Genomic DNA, 17,781 nt, shown 5'->3' with positions numbered 1-17,781 from the left:
ATTTTTCTGTACAGTTTTATACAATAATAGAATATAAAACATTTTACTCTTTTTTTTTTTACACGGTATATTACACGAGTTTCATACTTTATACATTACAATAAAAAATTAAAGTCTTTAAATCATTAGAGTATAATTGTTTAAAAAACTGCTCAATGTAGCTACACTTTATGTTATAAAAAATAAGTTGAATTATGCACATGTTTTTTTCCAGATGCGATGTATGTATTAATTAATGTACATTAAGGAATGACTAGTTTAAGTAATGTTGTGTGCTATTATGCTTGCTCTTAAAATAGTTTTAGCTTAATAGTCATCTCATTCGTTGTATTGTCCAAAGCATAAGCATGCATTTGTTCCTCCAAAACCAAAAGCATTTTTCAAAGCTATACGTTCCGAAGCGGACCAAATTTTCTTTGTATTAGGAGCAAAATTTAGCAACGTTTCCGTATCTAAATTATGTAAATTTAACGTTGGCGGGATTATGCCGTTTTTTATTGCAAGAATAGTAAACACGGCTTCCAAATTCCCTGCTGCTCCTAGCAAATGACCGTGGGCACCTTTCGTACTGGAGACAGTTACGTTTTTACTGTGTTGTCCCATAAACGATTCTATAGCTTTCAATTCAATGGCATCGCCCAACGGAGTTGACGTGGCGTGTGCATTAATAAAAGTGATATCCACGGTTTCTATACCAGCATCTTTTACTGCTCTATCCATAGCTAATATAGCACCGGTACCATCCTCGCTAGGTGCAGTTAAATGTGCCGCATCGCCGGACAATCCGTATCCTAATACTTCTGCATAAATATTGGCTTTTCTTTCGAGTGCATGATTTAATTCCTCCAGTACTAGTATGGCGGCACCTTCTCCCATGACAAATCCATCCCTGTCTTTATCGAACGGTCGTGATGCTTCATACGGAAAATCATTTTTGCTAGTGCTTAATGCCCGTAGTCTACAAAAAGCAGCTATAGCAAGGGGACTAATGCACGCTTCTGCTCCACCGCAAACCATTACGCTTGTCTCCCCACCACGGATAAAGCGAAATGCATCACCTAGAAGTTACATGCATTATTTAACTATACTGTAGGGAAATATAAAATGTTTTCATTAAAACTTATATAATACCAATTGCATGTGCCCCAGTTGCACATGCTGTTGATACAGAATGATTTGGACCACGAAAACCATACTTAATACTAATGTTCCCTGCAGCCATATTTGGCAATATTCTTGGCACAAAGTATGGGCTAACTTTGTTATATCCTTTTTTCATGGCTTCATATGTTGTGCATACATCGACCAAATCTATCATCCCAATTCCCACTGCTACACCGGTATCTCGTTTATGCGTTTCATCTGTTGGTTTCCACTTTGCATCTTCTAAAGCCTCCTCAGTGGCTATCAAGGCATAAACAGTGGCTGGACACATTGTCCGCAATTCACTTTTGGTAAAATATGAATTCATATCCAATCCATCGGGATCGGTTTCCTTTTTAGGTACAAATGCAGCTGACAAAAATTAATTAAATATTCTATTACATTTTATTAACAAAAGAACATACGATTTACTTTATTTTGAAAGACAGAGAAATAAAGGGAAGTTAAAGTTCACTGAAATACTTACCTACTTTGCAAGGTAATTTGTCGTATTCCTGATCAGTTAACTTGGTAATACCTGACTTAGAATCAATAAGGGATTGCCAGGCATTTTGTGTCCCAACTCCAAGGGGACAAACAACTCCCATTCCTGTTACTACAACTCGCCGTTTGCATCTTGCAGCGGTTGTTAATGTACGATTAATTGTAATTAACGAGGTAAACATTTGACCGACAAAAGTGGATAGTTTAAAGTAGAAATATATGTATACAACAGGTTATATATTATATGTTGGCACTTTTTAACAGAGAGATTTTTGTACTTTGTGCTTAATAAAACTGTATTTTATTTTCATTTCGCACACAATAATCGACAATGAAGATAAATGTTCGCCTTTTTTTGAAAAATATACGATGAAAACATTTTCACAGATACCTAGGCTAAAACAAACGTTTAGTTTGGCGCTGAAATTCACACTCCCTAGGGTAACTTCGCAAAACTGATTATACGTGTTTAACAACAGAATTGAAGCCGAAGGAAGTTATCTTATTTATTGCCAATTTTTTATGAAGATAACATTACATTTATTCTGTGTGCATTACATTTAAACATATATGTAATTTGACCACATAACCATAGTATTTTTTCTTTTCAATCATTGCTTTCTTTCATCAATCATTTCTTCTACTTTTTTTTTAATACATATTATTTATAAATAATATAAATATATAATGTCACACGGCGCAAGGGACATCACAGTGATCTTACTCTGACAAAATTGTGTTGTCAGGATGTATATTTCAACTGTTTTATTCTAATTTATTTTATATTTGCCGCTTTAGAGGTAAGAGAGAGAGAAAGATATATATGAAAGCTATAGGAAAGAGTGAGACAGATGAAACGGACCCTCCTCTAGAACCCATGGCGCCATCTCTGTAAAAAGTGCTCAAACTGGTCGCACATCGTTATCGATAGCGAAGTGAACTACTGAAGAACTAGCGCCATCTGCTTGAGAAGCGCTGAACTAGTCGGGAATTAGTTTCAGTACTTTCCTCAGAGATGGCGCTAGTTCTTCAGTAGTTTATTTCGCTGTCGATAACGATGTGCGACCAGTTTGAGCACTTTTTACAGCGATGGGGCAAGGAGTTCGAGAAAAGTGTCGGTAGCAACTATCTCACTCTTTCTTATAGCTTTCTTATATATCTTTCTCTCTTTTATCACTAAGGTAGTCCCAGAACATGCTGTTACCGCGTGCCATCACAAACATCGGTGAGTCGGACGTAGATGGGTACGGAAGTGATGTCACACGGCACAAGTAACATCACAGTGCTCTTACTGTGACAAAATTGGGATGTTACTTTGCGCGAATAATACATTGAATAATTTATACAAACGAAATTAGAACTCCCTCTGTCCCATAACGCCCTATTACATTAAGAATAGTCTCATTATCAGTCGGAAATAGCTTAATAACATAACAATGCGTAACAACACTTATTAACTGCGCAATATTTAGCGTAGCGTGCAATACGAGGCAATTCGCGGAATTGTCATCGCACAGGTAGATTTTCAAACGGCGGAAGCTAGATACGGTTACATCATGTGACAGAGTATAGCGTTAGAGTTCAAATATACTCGTATTAATATACACTTGTATTATTTTTGTCAAGCGTCTATAGAAGCGAACGGAACTCCGAATCCCTGGCAAAACCTGCGACTTATCGTTCGAACGTAGTGTTTACATTATTCGAGTAGTCGTTGTGCGCCGCGTCTTACTTCCGCTTGCGCAAGTCATTAGTTTCGTCGCCATCATAGCGACGAGATCGCGACCGATTTTGGCCGTAGTGCCAGGGGATTCGGAAGATCGTCGTTTGCGACGAGAAGGGCGAGACAGAGCACCCGCTCTGTTACAGACGTATTTGTGTTCACCTTATACCGTTACATCGGCCGTGGATTATCGGCGACTTGAAGGATTTTTTCTTCACCTTTGACGATAAAGAAACATGGCTTATTGAAGAAGATGAAGGGCCTGCAGAAATACACTGTTTCTCCATACGGAGGAGACCGTAGCCTCGACCGCTCTGGAATACAGCACGAACGCATTCGTGCCGAAAATGGAAAAAAACACAAAATTTCCGCAATCCTCCGTAAAGGGGGTTCCTGCTGATGCTAAAAAGACTCAAGGTGCGTCGTCCAAATATCGTTTGCTATCGATAAGGACGTCATCTTTTAGCTGACGTCATACCTTGCGAACTTCGTGCAAAAAAAAAAACAATTTCAAGTTCGTGCGTTCCTATTTTCGTAAATGTTTTTGTTTCGGCTTGTAATTGCGTTGTCCAATGATTCGCAGTATTTTTCAAGGAAAATCCTTGAATTATATAATCTCTTAAGTCCAAGATCGTATATCATATACTCTTAAGTGTGCACAGAATATTTTACTTTAATATTTAAAGTGGAAAATTTTCTTTTTTCTTCTTGCAAAAGACAAAAGTATTTAAGTTAAAGAGTAAATAAATGCAACAGTGTTGTAGAAATTTTGTATTTTGAAACGGCAGCATTATGTTCTTGTTTCATAAAATATATATGTATATATCAATTGCTCGTTAAGAACATATGGATGATTATGAATCATCATTTGCACAGATGCTACAAACAAACTTTTCCCAAAGACCTCACGCCGACGTGAACCAGCAGGCACTAGCAGTTTCTCAAAATTTGATCAATCAAGGAAGTGCAATGTACAGAAAACAAAAAATTTTGATAAGAGACCAAAACCTAAAGGACAATATCATGGCGGTCCAAAGGAGGATACCAAGGTTAATTTCTATATCGAATTATGTTGATATATCAAAATTCACTGCTTAGTTTAGATTTAATAAAAGATTTAATTAAGAACTTGTGTTTGCTTAAAGTAAGGACTTACAAGTAATGATATAAGTTTCGTATAAAATTAAATAACGAGTTTGACGATGCCTCTCTATAAATATAATGTATCAATCAATAGGTAGTCCAAGCAGAATTAGCTGAGCCTGGCTCAGTGGTGGTCCAAGGAAGTAAAAAGCAGAACTTGAATCATCTGCTGAATTTTCATTATGAACCACGTGAAATGCAAGGTGGTTCAGGTGCATGGAGTCATGGAAAATCATTGAAGGGTTTCTCTCGCAACAGTAACAGATGGCTTCCACCAATACAACGGCATAAGTACAATAAAGAACAATTCTTGCAAGCTAGGTACTCCATGCAGTGAAACTACCATAAACATTACATAGGTAATATCAGTAGTATCTAACATAAATCTTACTCTGTCGTTTAGCTGCCAGTTTGTTGTAACTTCTAATGGAAATTATGCGTTATATCTAAGTGATCCTGATGTACTGGTTGATTGGAAATTAGTAGAACAAATTGTAAGCTATAAATATGTTTGTGAAAAGTTCTACGAATCTAAAGTATTTTTTATAATAATGAAATTTTGTGGTTTAGAAACTTTATAGTTCTGAAAACTTATCATGCCCAATATGTTTATGCTCACCGGTTGCTGGAAAAATGACACGTTGTGGTCATGTTTATTGTTGGCCTTGTATCCTTCATTATTTGTCACTTTCTGATAAGACTTGGCGTAAATGTCCTATTTGTTATGAGTCTATTCAAAAATCTGATTTGAAAAGGTAATTTCATTGAATGTATTTAAATAATACAGTAGAATCTCTATTATCGGAACACCAATTATCACAACATTAAGTAACACTAAGAATGCCGCATCGCTCGTATTTAGATGATAGTTTTGTTTACTTAAATTTTCTCAGGAATTATCCAAAAAATACATATCATGATCAATTCGTATAATCAAGCTTCTACTGTACTTCTCAATGAAATTTCTTCATTGGAAAATAAAATGTTTTCTCTCTATTTCAGCGTTACAGAGATCACACAAAGCACATTAAGTTCAGGGGATGCTGTTACTTTACGTTTGATGCGGCGCGAAAAAGGATCGCTTCTCGCGGTGCCCGTTGGAACTGTTTCTCAAAATCCAGTAAACTTTTTCCCAGTTTCAGAAACTGTTAGTAGCCAAGTATATTCGAAACTTCTCATTGCAAGTACCGAAGATGTAAGTTGTTAAAGCTTCTGAAAACTAAAAATCTAAAGATTCAAAGAACATCAGCCTTAATTGTGATTCGTGTCGTGGATTGTAATTCAGGTCATGAATATCATTGAGTGTGAACGTATTCAATTAAAATTTGAACTCTCGGATAATCCCGATTCTCCGGAAAACTGTTACATTGAACAAGCGCTCGAAGAACTTTCATGGAGGGAAGAAGAGTTATTACAAAAGGTAAGATTAATTCGCTGCTACATTTTTACTGAATTCGTAGAATTTTATACTTCTTCATTGAAGCAAATATTTTGCAGGCAAAGTCAGAAGTAGAAGTCGTTTCCGTGAATGAAACTACAACGCAAGCAGAAAATGATGATATTGAAAAACAACCTGAATTACACGTCTGTGAAGAAACTTCATCAAAAATGAATACAAAAAATTTAGATGAAGAATTATTAAAATCAACGGAAAACTCGCTAAACCTAAATGCTCAATCCACCTCGAGCACGCAAAAATTCTTTTATTTTTACCAAGGTTTTCAATTTTTTTACACTTCTCTCTTTATAATATTTTTAATGTAGTTAGTTTGAAAATTACATTTAACATAATTGTTGAAAATATTGGATTTTAGCGGAAGATGGACAACATTTATATCTTCATGCAATGAATGTAAAGATGTTGGAAATGCAGTACGGAAGCCTTGAAAATTCTCCTTGTATTATAACGGGAAAACTTTTAGAAAAAGAGGGGGGAAGTGTTACGGACGATCTGAGACGTCGATTAAGATATTTATGCCATTTGCCTTTAACTTGCCAATTTGAGGTAGCTGAGATTGAGTTGAAACCGCCAATTATATCGCAAGAAGTTCTATCTTCGTTCCAGGGTAATTCTTATATTCGTTATCCGAAATATAAGTATACTTCGCTTTAATTAATATTTTCATTTATATTATGAACAATTTTATAGATCAATTGACATTGAGACACAAACGTAGACAACAACGAGAACGAGAAGAGCGGAAGAGAGAAAAGAAGATTACTGAAGAAGAAAATAAACGAATGGGAAAGTATCCAACACCTATCGTGCATATTGATTCTCAACAACATTTTCCTCAATGGCAGCCGGAATTGTTATTTGCAGAGTGCGTATATATTGTTAATATAACACTTATGCATACATTTCTGATATATAATCTATCATTATAAGTTTATTTTTTAAATTCAATGATGAATTTTCTGTATGACGAATAAATAAATATTTATAGGGATAATGTTCCATCGCCACCAGAATCTACAACGGCTTCAAGTATAGCTAGTAGCCCATCCATAAGCACATTTGACGAAATTATTGCATCCAAACAAACTGACAATGTCGTTCAGGAAGCGGGACCATCATTCGCGGAAATGTTGCGAAATACGGGCAGACGTATAAAATCGCAATCGGCGTGGCCATCAATTAACTCCACTCAAGGGAAACTAGGTTCTAATATGACAATGAAGTCGTCCTCACAAAACACCGAAGAAGATGAGGACTATGTTGCGGTACCATCGTACAGTCGGAGTTTTGGCGATGCTTTAGCAGTCGCATTAGAGCAAACGAAATTGGGTAAGTTTGAAATTAATTGTATTTGTATTGTGCTGGAGCTTCTGAGATATTTGGTTGGTATAAATAAAATGTCTTTTATAGTTATATAATTTATACAGGATTGGGGTTTATATGAACTTTTTTGTTGCTTTTGAGGTGTAGTATCAGCTGTAAAAATTTGTTACGCGAATAGTGAGTCACCCTGTATAAAATTTAACAGCTCCTGAACATAGCACAAGAAAATAACCATTAAAAGTCTCCGTTCATAGCTCTAATCAGAGTAATACTAAAGTAATACTGATGATTGTTGTATTAAAATTACTTTTTGTTGTTTTAGAAACGAAGAAAAATGGTGGTGGAAAGAAAAAGAAAAAAGGAAAATCAACTGTATTGTTTGCAACTACTATGGCACATACATCTTAATTTCTTTCATGATAACGCTTGCACTTCACGTTCTTATTTTTGAATTTTGCAGTTCAATTGTTTTGTCACGTATTATGTTTCAGATTACTTCAGGTATGCGTTAGAAAATTTATCCTAGTTGGAAACAGGATATCGTATAATAATATATTGTTCATACATCAAACTTTCGTCATTAGACTATCTATTGCCAAATAATTGTTTTCTGTAGCATTCGAATCTGTTGTGCTTGCACAAATAAAATTTAATTTCATGACAAGTATTCCATTTATTACTAACTTCACTAAGCGTTGCACATTATTCTCTATTGCCAAATTATCCAAAAAAGTTATTTCTTATTTTATAACATAAAGGATACACGATACAATATGTATATATACATATCGCTGATAAAATGTTAAACACAAATATGTAAATGGAATTTATATACAGTACAAATGCGAACTTATCTTCCAAACATTCTTGTGTTATAAGTATATGTTATAAACTTTTTGATCCTTCTCTAATCGTAGTTCAAGACAATCCTTCATCCTCTGCATCTCACAGACGTTTCAACTTGCAATCTACGGTTCACAAGATTCAACATGCTGTTTCATCCTTACAGAAGACGTATTTGTTATATTTCTTTAATAACACTTACAGGCTATTTCATTGTGATGTGAAGTAGATGTTAGGATACTTTGTAATACTAAATATTCTTTTTCAATTAATTTATAAAATAATTTAAATTAATCGAAAACTAATAACAAGCTAATTGCAACGCATTTTGAAATGAATCAATTTGATTTTATGTAACATTAGTTATCTTATCGTTTAACTTGCTTGGGTAAGGTGGTAAGTTAAAAACAACAGTTGTAAGATTGAGGGGATTGTTTTATATTTTGTTTTTTTTTTTTTCGAACATAGAAAATCAACAACTGATCTTTTATCCATATAATTGGAATATAAGTACAATAAAGTTATTCTTTACGCATTGTAAAATAATCTGAGTAGAAAAAGGATTATCAATAGGAATAAATTATTTTTCAAGTTTTACGCAGGGTGGGACGAAAGAAATAAATCTGTACTTTTACAGTGACATAGGAAGAATCTAAAACCTAGATAAATTATACTGAGGAACGAAAGACCGCAGCTGTATAATAATTCTATGTTCTTCAAGTGTAGTTCCTCTGCTCAAGATTAAATCATGGAGAGGGCAGTGGCAAGCGAGTAACAATTTAGTCGACTTCTTCGATGGTTGGTCCAGAGGCACCACCGCCAGGAGCGCCACCTCCTGGTGCGGCACCACCAGCTCCTGGGAAACCACCAGGCATTCCGCCAGGCATACCGCCGGTACCCTGATATAACTTGGTAACAATGGGGTTGCAAATTGCTTCCAACTCTTTTTGTTTATGCTCGTATTCTTCTTTATCAGCCAACTGATTGGCATCCAGCCATTTGATAATGTCGTTGCATTTATCCAGTATAACCTGTTTGTCACTGGCACTGATCTTGTCCTTCAGTTTCTCATCTTCCACTGTGCTCTTCATATTGAAGCAGTAAGACTCGAGACCATTCTTAGCAGCGATAGTTTCCTTTTGTTTCTCATCTTCGCTACGATATTTCTCGGCTTCGTTGACCATCCTTTCAATATCCTCTTTGCTGAGGCGGCCCTTGTCGTTGGTGATCGTGATCTTATTCTCTTTGCCAGTAGATTTATCGACTGCAGAGACGTTCAGAATGCCGTTGGCATCGATGTCAAAGGTGACTTCGATCTGAGGAACTCCTCGTGGGGCTGGTGGAATACCACTGAGTTCGAATTTACCCAACAGATTATTATCCCTCGTCATAGCACGCTCTCCTTCATATACTTGAATTAATACACCCGGTTGGTTATCAGCGTATGTAGTGAAGGTCTGGGTTTGCTTCGTTGGGATGGTAGTGTTCCTCTTGATAAGGGCGGTCATCACACCGCCAGCAGTTTCAATACCAAGAGAAAGAGGTGTTACATCGAGAAGCAACAGATCTTGTACTTCCTCAGACTTGTCACCATGCAGGATCGCAGCTTGCACAGCAGCACCATAAGCAACAGCCTCATCAGGATTAATAGACTTGTTCAACTCTTTCCCGTTGAAGAAGTCCTGCAGCAATTTCTGGATCTTAGGAATACGCGTAGATCCACCAACCAGTACGATATCGTGAATCTGAGCCTTGTCCATCTTAGCATCGCGCAGCGATTTCTCTACCGGTTCGAGTGTTCCTCTGAATAGATCAGCGCAAAGCTCTTCGAAACGAGCCCTGGTGATCGAAGTGTAAAAGTCGATTCCCTCATAGAGCGAATCGATCTCTATGCTGGCTTGAGTAGACGACGACAGCGTGCGTTTCGCACGTTCACAAGCTGTTCTCAGACGACGAAGGGCACGTTTGTTTGATGTGAGTTCTTTCTTGTATTTACGTTTGAATTCCTGAACAAAGTGATTGACCATACGATTATCGAAGTCTTCGCCGCCAAGATGAGTGTCTCCTGCTGTAGACTTGACCTCGAAAATGCCATCTTCGATAGTCAGGATTGATACATCGAAGGTACCACCACCGAGGTCAAAGATAAGGACGTTGCGCTCGCTGGTGGTCTTTTTATCCAAGCCATAAGCAATGGCGGCAGCGGTGGGCTCGTTAATAATACGTAAAACGTTCAAGCCCGAGATGGTACCAGCGTCCTTGGTTGCCTGACGCTGCGAGTCGTTGAAGTAAGCAGGCACAGTGATCACAGCATTGCTGACGGTCTTGCCGAGGTATGCCTCAGCAGTTTCCTTCATCTTTACCAGGACCATTGAACTCACTTCTTCTGGGAAGAAAGTCTTCGTCTCTCCTTTGTAATTTACTTGAATTTTAGGCTTGCCACCATCGTTAACTACAGTGAAAGGCCAATGTTTCATGTCAGCCTGTACAGTGGGATCTTCGAAACGACGTCCAATGAGGCGCTTGGCATCTGAAAACAGATACGATTACATAAACATTTTGTCATTTATTTGCATCAAACTAATTTACATTATGTGCAAAAATCTAAGAATAATTTATTTTTTTGCTAATTGCATAATCTTAAGTATAAAGTACAAGATACAACAAGTACTGTGAATAAGATTGGCCAAAGATATGACTTTATGATCAAAGCAATTTTACTGTTTTATTTTAACAATATAAATTGATTTAAATATTTAAATTCTAAATAATTATATATAAAAGTTTAACAAATTTATTTTTCATTTCAGGTGATCAGAAATGCATCAAATACAAGTGGATCCTTAGATATCAAGATGCTGAATAAACTTATGCAGAGATAAAGCTCAAGTACAAGCAGACTAAAAATAATTTTATCAATTTCTATCTACATTTTAATACACTTAATCTTTCATTAGATTATTTAAATCATATATGTAACTCCAAAAACATCTAATAGGATAATTCTTATACAGTATAATTTTTTATTTTAATTTATTTTTAATATATTTAGCAGTCTTAAATGATACTTTTGATTTCCAGTTGATAAGGAAACAGTTCTATTAAAAACGATAATTCAGGAAAGATTATAAAAATGCGACCTCTAGGAATCGTGACCCCTAACTTGCACGCGCGTGCGTGCTTGATTATACGTTGCCGACGTATTGACCTTCCTGTCGACTACCATGTTTGAAAATTCTCCACGCCCACTTACGAAGCAATGAAACAGCATTATCTCAGCACATTTAGAAAGATTTAACTGATCATCGATGACGATTAACACGGAACGCTTGAATTAATTAATTACTTAACAGTTTCCATATTCCAATTATTTCAAAAACATTTCGAGGAAATCAATTGATTAGTAATTAAACTTTTAATTACTAATCTATGCTATGATTAATTTGAAATGATTACAACGAATTTTATTTTTTAATTCGTGCGAAATCATGTTTAATAAGTTACGTATTTAACAAATAATTTCTTTACTGATAATTTCACGAAAATTTTGTTTCAGCAATTTTGCATTGTTTAATTCGAAATATTACTCGATCATAAAATATCGAAATTAAATCTCTAAAATAAATTTGTCTGTATTCTTCGATGTATTTCGAGGAAATCGTTGAAATTTTGAAGTGTTCCGTTAACAAAAAAAAGAAAGGAAAAAATATAAAAATTACTTGAAGGCAAAATGTAAGAAATCTTTAAAAGTACAGCCTCTTCGCGGAAGAAATACGGCAGAGTTCTTCCCTTTGGAAAATACTTAGGGAATAAACGACGTACTTACCGAAGATTGTGTTGTTAGGATTCATAGCAACTTGGTTCTTGGCAGCATCACCAATTAACCGTTCGGTTTCCGTAAATGCAACATAACTGGGTGTTGTACGATTTCCTTGATCGTTGGCGATGATTTCCACTTTTCCATGCTGGAATACACCGACGCAGGAATAAGTGGTGCCCAGATCAATACCAACTGCAGGTGCTTTGGCCATTTTTGCTAGTCTGTAAAAAGAGCGAAATGAAAATTTTTGAGTTTCTGAAAATGATATCAAAATCACTTCCGTAACGCACGATGTATCCGAGATAAAACGTAGACGGTAGAGGCACACACCTTTTTTCTTTGTTAGCTCGTAAAAAGTTCGCTTTGCGTAGGACAGTGAAGAAGTTCTCCTTTCGACGATTCGCAACGTGAGTGAAGAGCCCGTGCGAGCGGCTCAATATATATTACTTTCTCAGAGGACGCTTCTGGAATGTTCTTCCCGCTCATGCACTCCCCGCCAGCCAATCAAGTGCCACTTTCTTACGGACCTGCAGGATCATTGGCTGAGCGCCACGAACTACGTGCGTCAATGATAGCATTTTGCATGATTATCGACCGATCCAAAAGTACTTTGTATGCAATAAATATTAACAAATTTAGGCGTTTGCTTGTTTCAATAAAAGTCGCTGAAAATTTGTCGAACTAACATCGAAGCGATCTGCACGTGAATGAAATAATTTTTAAATTCATTTCCAGTTGAAACGGCGTCTCATACGGAAGTAGAACGCGAAGAAAGTTACAGAAAAATCCAGTATGTAGTCAATTCTAGAAGGCGTACAGATACTACACGTACAAGTTCCCTACATGAAGTTCATATTCATGCATGGTTATGGATCGCATGTATTCAAGGTTCCTAAATTCCACTTACATTTATAACCTTTACAAGTGTTTGTGTTCAGTTTCATATCGAGTAATTTTCTTACAATATACTTATATTGATAAAATATAGTTGTTTTCTAGAAAAAATAGTACTTCAATCAGAATTATAAATCATTCATCAAAATAATGATTCATTGATTAGGTTCATAACCATTTCTTGTAAAGATATCGGTTAATTATAATGCTGTGTCATCGTACGCAATAGGTGTAATATAAATTAACGTAATTAGATAAATATTTATGTGAATTCTACTCTTAATTTGCTTAATATCGTATGAAATATTCAAACTGATATATATATATATATCTTAGATTTCATTTAAACAAATAGATGAAATGAGTAAAACTTTCTAACATAAAAATATATTTTTACGAGAGGCTCCTTTATTTTTTAATGCCGAAGATTAATATAATACTTCTTAGATAAAACGAATATTAAGAATTCGATATTAATTGGTCATATTGAATTTGATTCATTGCCTGAAAGTAAATATCATGCTACACGTAGCAGAGGTTAAATACACAAAATTAAATACAACGTTTGCAGTCGTTGCCCATCTTCTGGATTATTATTTGCCAAAATGAAATGCAAGAAATGTTATAAACGTTATAAAATTGTATTCAAAACGTCAGATCACAAAGCTTCGATGTAAAAAAAATTTCCAATCTTCGTTTATACATGTTCTTTGAAATTTACTGATATATAGCAGACATATACATTCGATATATAGATGCGTACATTTTGCATCACTATGACGCATGAAACGTGTATATCTACACTTAGAATCCACGCTCTTCAAATAACCGTAAAAATATCGCAAGTTTAATTACAACTAGAAATTTTGCTGAAGTAAGATAATTGTCGATAAAATAAGATAAATGTTTGGAGTATTTGTATTCTATCATTTTTACATACTCAAACCATTTATTTTTGCTAAAAATTGGTATAATAAAGTACAGCCTCGCGTAATAAAAATTTCATTCTTTATGTAGCATAGCAATTTCATTATCTGTCATGTATATTTGTTACGCTTCCTCTAGAAGTACGTGCAGCCTATGCGACAAAGCCCAATGTATGAAATCGATGACGATGAGCATTGCAGTAGAGTTGGGAACTCCGCAGAAACTTCCAGCTAATTCTCGCGTAGTCATACCAGAGACGAATCGAGAACTGGCTAGTCTCCCTCGTCAGCTATTACTCCTGGAGCTATAAAATACATCATTTGAACACTCTTTCCTTTATTAAATTAACCTCTAACCTTCCATAGAGGAACTGTTTGACATTTAAAAATGTTATTTCGAGGCAACCTTAAAGCCCTCGGCTCAATGGCAAAAATCGGGCTCTGCTGTGCATTGAAACGTTCCTGATTATGGTACATCCGCTTGTGCGCTGTTATTGCGCGTGTATACCCACTGTTTGAGTCATATCTACACGTTCTTTATCAGTTATTATAGTCAGCATCGCAAACGTGTGTTTCTTGCTCTATACATATTTTATGTATAGAAGTATACACGTGTACGGCCGTACAAATGTGATCAATATAAGTCTTACGTAAAGTAGCCGCGTTTCTAACCAGAGGTGCCACTTTCTTTATTGCAGGATATTTATTTCAAAAAATTTTATAGCATACGTTTGCTCCTTGTATATGTTTAAAGACGTCTGAGATTCTAGAAAATCGAACACGGAAGTTTCTAGGCGTCTCGGGATTGTGCAAGATAAAACCGCTAGTAATAACGAAGATTTGTAATATTCTTCTAAAAGAGTAACAGTTTTCTAATCTCAAATTATATATTCCTATACCGGTAAATGTTCGTTTTATGACCTTTATTCAAATTCAGCCAAAGAACGTGACAAACCCAGTTATATTCTTGAATAAAGCTATCCTTGAATAAAGAGTTAAAATATGTGTCCTTGCAGAATATAATAGATGCATTGCAGCATTTATAAATGTAAAATCTCATCTGTCCCTTAGCGTTTTCAAAGGATACCGTTTATCTTGTAGTTATTGTGAGGCTTCCCTGTATCAAAGAAAAGCAGACGGTACTGGCAGGTGTGCAACGTTAACGGTCTTCTGAACATTTTCAAAGTGCATTTTCGTCTGTATTCGTGCACACACACACTGATGTAACTGTTTAAAATGAGCGATTAAGTATAAATACGAAGAGTAAATTTTAGAAAAAAAGACAAGTGAAGATAATTTGTTTCCTTTTCTATTAAAGTAATAACTAACATTAAATTAAATAATTATATTTTCTTATATAAGATAAATATTCGTTTCCATAATTGATTAGTATTTTATTGTATGTAAAAAATTTGCAGTTTTCCTCAGTCGATAACAACTTGCAGAACATTAAAGATATCGCATGTATATATTGTCGATATAAATTATGATACAAATTATTAGTACCAAGTGGTTCGCTAAAATAAATAAAAATTTAATTTATACATATTTTATTCCATGTAGAGATTTTATTAACAATTAGTATTACATTGTGACACACCTTGCACTCGAAAGATAATATCGTACGTCTATCTAACCTAACACGTCCACCAGCCACGTAATACTAAACGTGACTGTGTCAATGTATGGTTAAAATCACGTAACTCGTGATTGAATATTAATGATGTTTGTTAAAAAAGTAGATAGAGTGTAATATTTTCATCTGATTTTCATATGACTTTAAACGAATACCATAGAAATTTTTGCGTTCAATATCAGTATATTGCTAGTCTTAAATGTTTCTTTATTTTAAACATAACCTCACTTGCCGGTCACAAAAATCTCAAGTTATGAGTATATTGTCACTTGGAAAAAGCTGAGCATTATCATATAATAAAGAAAAACATGATTTCGGGATGGGAAGTACACTTTCTGACAATATCGACGTTATTAGTTGTCTTATGTGCTCAAAGTTTACAAAGTCTGGAAGTAATATATGCAATAAATGCTGGTGGAGAAGCGCACACCGATAGTTATGGAATTCGTTATGCTAGAGATCCCTTGATGAATAAAGTAGGAACAGCGTCGGATTACGGCAAACAATTAATCATAGGAAGAATAAATGCTATCGATCAAATCTTATATCAGACGGAGCGCTATCATCATAGTACTTTTGGGTACGATATTCCCATTAGCGAAGACGGGGATTATGTTATGATATTGAAGTTCTGCGAAGTTTACTTTAATTCTCCGAATATGAAGGTAAGATTAAATTTATTCTTTTCTTCTTACACATGGTCTAGATTAATAATTACTGTATCATTTAACTTTTATAGGTTTTCGACGTGGTGTTAAACGGAGATCATACTGTTGTTACTGATTTAGATATCTTTGAAAGAGTTGGACGTGGTACAGCACATGACGAATACGTTCCATTTAAAGTTCACGCTGGGAAATTGATATACAATGACGAGGAATCTGATATATTAGCTGGAAAAATTAGAGTTGAATTTATAAAAGTATTATTATTATTTTCGTTACATATTTTAATTTATCACTGTTGCAGCAAGTGAGAGGCATGTAATTTAATTAAACTGAATTATTTTTACTAACTATAATTAATTGCAGGGTTACAGAGACAACCCAAAGATAAATGCCATTGCTGTGATAAAAGGAAATGTGGAAGGTATCATTTAAATTTATTTACTATATAAAAAATTGTACAATGTGTACATTTTAACTATTTTTCGGTCAATTTCAGATATACCGCAGTTGGGCCCAATTCCTCAAGAACCAGAGGAATATCATAATATACAGGAAGACGAGGAGGAATCGACAGTTCGTAGTCGACACACAAGTGGTCCTAGAACACCAGATCCTTATTCGATTGATGATTCATCAGTAATGTTACCAGTTTTTGTAGCTCTTGGAGCTTTTATTCCTTTACTATTTTGCCTATGTAAATTATAGGCAGTAAAATTTTTTTGCACATGAATGCCTTGTACTTAACAAACAATAGTGTTCTAATCAGCTTAGGTAAATTTAGTGTGTGGAAAATTGCAGATGTTGATCGTGTACATAGAAAAGACATGTTTGTTTTTCTTTAAGCTATGTTATTGCACTTTATTGAAGCTGTTTATTATTAATTTAATCAAATGAACATATCTATATATGTTTTGTATGATGAATAATTGAAATTAGGGATGGAATTAAAGACATAATTAGGAAAGGTGGGGAGTGACCTCTTATGCCGTCACAACGTTTTGTTACCATTTTAATGTGTTCACTCAAGATGTATTTAATTTTTTATAATGTTATGGATGGGTTAGTATATTTACATAAAAGTTTATATGCAATCTGTTACTAAAATATTCAGAGCTCCATATAATTTTTACTTACGTTTCAAAAATATATGCGTTACACATTACACGTATAGTATATAAATATTAAAATTAAAAAAAGATCTTGGCGATTAGTTACTTACCGTTCTTTAAATAGGAAAGGAAAAACCGAAAAGTAATAATTTCGGTGTGTATTACGGAAGTACTAAAACAGTATAAATTTTAGCTATAAAGTTAATATATCGATATTTTTTTACAAACATTTAATATTTGAATGCATATTTTTTGTAAATAGTCGATGTTTAAACATCATTATTCTGTTCGATGATTTAACTATTTATTGTTGCTGTTTATCCACCACATTCGAAGAAAATAACTTATTTTAATTATGTGACGGATTTGTAAAGTAGTCTTTTGGCTTTTCTTATAATCTTTAAACAATGATACATAACAAATGAATTCTTTTTGTTTTTAATTTTTGGTATCTATATACTGTACTCTAATATATGATAAAAGTACGGTACAAATACAGGGTGTGAATATATATTGTATATTTGTTTAGAATAAATATAAAAATTAGAGTATCGGGAAAAAGATGATACGAATCCATTCGAAAAAATTGA

General features: G+C 34.6%; 5 protein-coding genes across 9 annotated transcripts; 3 read left to right on the top strand and 2 right to left on the bottom strand.

Annotated features, from left to right (window-relative positions):
• Positions 1 to 142: 142 nt before the first annotated feature.
• On the bottom strand, positions 143 to 12,537 carry LOC143426197 (3-oxoacyl-[acyl-carrier-protein] synthase, mitochondrial). Of its 2 annotated transcripts, XM_076899439.1 has the most exons (4): positions 12,532 to 12,537; positions 1,631 to 1,709; positions 1,132 to 1,515; positions 143 to 1,058 (listed from the first exon to the last, which is right to left on the bottom strand). In XM_076899439.1, the coding sequence occupies exons 3-4, from the start codon at positions 1,469 to 1,471 to the stop codon at positions 319 to 321; spliced, it is 1,080 nt and encodes a 359-aa protein (XP_076755554.1). In that variant the 5' UTR covers positions 1,472 to 1,515; positions 1,631 to 1,709; positions 12,532 to 12,537; the 3' UTR covers positions 143 to 318. The 2 variants fall into 2 exon arrangements, with proteins under 2 accessions (XP_076755554.1, XP_076755553.1); XM_076899438.1 differs by lacking the exon at positions 12,532 to 12,537 and having other exon boundaries at positions 1,631 to 2,037.
• Positions 3,654 to 7,959, top strand: LOC143425779 (E3 ubiquitin-protein ligase RNF10). 2 transcript variants are annotated; one of them, XM_076898772.1, is made up of 12 exons: positions 3,654 to 3,787; positions 4,247 to 4,419; positions 4,608 to 4,834; positions 4,917 to 5,007; positions 5,084 to 5,268; positions 5,516 to 5,708; positions 5,799 to 5,933; positions 6,011 to 6,230; positions 6,328 to 6,579; positions 6,663 to 6,837; positions 6,961 to 7,301; positions 7,618 to 7,959. In XM_076898772.1, the coding sequence occupies exons 1-12, from the start codon at positions 3,718 to 3,720 to the stop codon at positions 7,701 to 7,703; spliced, it is 2,148 nt and encodes a 715-aa protein (XP_076754887.1). In that variant the 5' UTR covers positions 3,654 to 3,717; the 3' UTR covers positions 7,704 to 7,959. The 2 variants fall into 2 exon arrangements, with proteins under 2 accessions (XP_076754887.1, XP_076754888.1); XM_076898773.1 differs by lacking the exon at positions 7,618 to 7,959 and having other exon boundaries at positions 6,663 to 6,877; positions 6,941 to 6,961.
• Hsc70-4 (heat shock protein cognate 4) lies at positions 8,553 to 12,442 on the bottom strand. Its single transcript, XM_076899437.1, has 3 exons — positions 12,285 to 12,442; positions 11,965 to 12,174; positions 8,553 to 10,668 (listed from the first exon to the last, which is right to left on the bottom strand). Exons 2-3 carry the CDS (start codon positions 12,167 to 12,169, stop codon positions 8,918 to 8,920), a joined length of 1,956 nt encoding a protein of 651 aa, XP_076755552.1. The 5' UTR covers positions 12,170 to 12,174; positions 12,285 to 12,442; the 3' UTR covers positions 8,553 to 8,917.
• Positions 12,297 to 14,989, top strand: LOC143426198 (uncharacterized). 3 transcript variants are annotated; one of them, XM_076899441.1, is made up of 3 exons: positions 12,297 to 12,563; positions 12,694 to 12,846; positions 14,880 to 14,989. In XM_076899441.1, exons 1-3 carry the CDS (start codon positions 12,428 to 12,430, stop codon positions 14,939 to 14,941), a joined length of 351 nt encoding a protein of 116 aa, XP_076755556.1. In that variant the 5' UTR covers positions 12,297 to 12,427; the 3' UTR covers positions 14,942 to 14,989. The 3 variants fall into 3 exon arrangements, with proteins under 3 accessions (XP_076755556.1, XP_076755555.1, XP_076755558.1); XM_076899440.1 differs by lacking the exon at positions 14,880 to 14,989 and adding an exon at positions 13,921 to 14,280 and having other exon boundaries at positions 12,694 to 12,748; XM_076899443.1 differs by lacking the exon at positions 14,880 to 14,989 and adding an exon at positions 13,921 to 14,031.
• Positions 14,990 to 15,349: 360 nt separating this feature from the next.
• Positions 15,350 to 17,226, top strand: LOC143426040 (malectin-A). The gene is made up of 4 exons (XM_076899148.1): positions 15,350 to 16,079; positions 16,154 to 16,336; positions 16,446 to 16,503; positions 16,579 to 17,226. Exons 1-4 carry the CDS (start codon positions 15,723 to 15,725, stop codon positions 16,785 to 16,787), a joined length of 807 nt encoding a protein of 268 aa, XP_076755263.1. The 5' UTR covers positions 15,350 to 15,722; the 3' UTR covers positions 16,788 to 17,226.
• Positions 17,227 to 17,781: the final 555 nt, after the last annotated feature.

This window comes from Xylocopa sonorina, chromosome 8 (assembly GCF_050948175.1).
Source record: "Xylocopa sonorina isolate GNS202 chromosome 8, iyXylSono1_principal, whole genome shotgun sequence".
NCBI lineage: Eukaryota > Metazoa > Arthropoda > Insecta > Hymenoptera > Apidae > Xylocopa > Xylocopa sonorina.
This window is presented reverse-complemented; position numbering and strand designations above follow the sequence as displayed.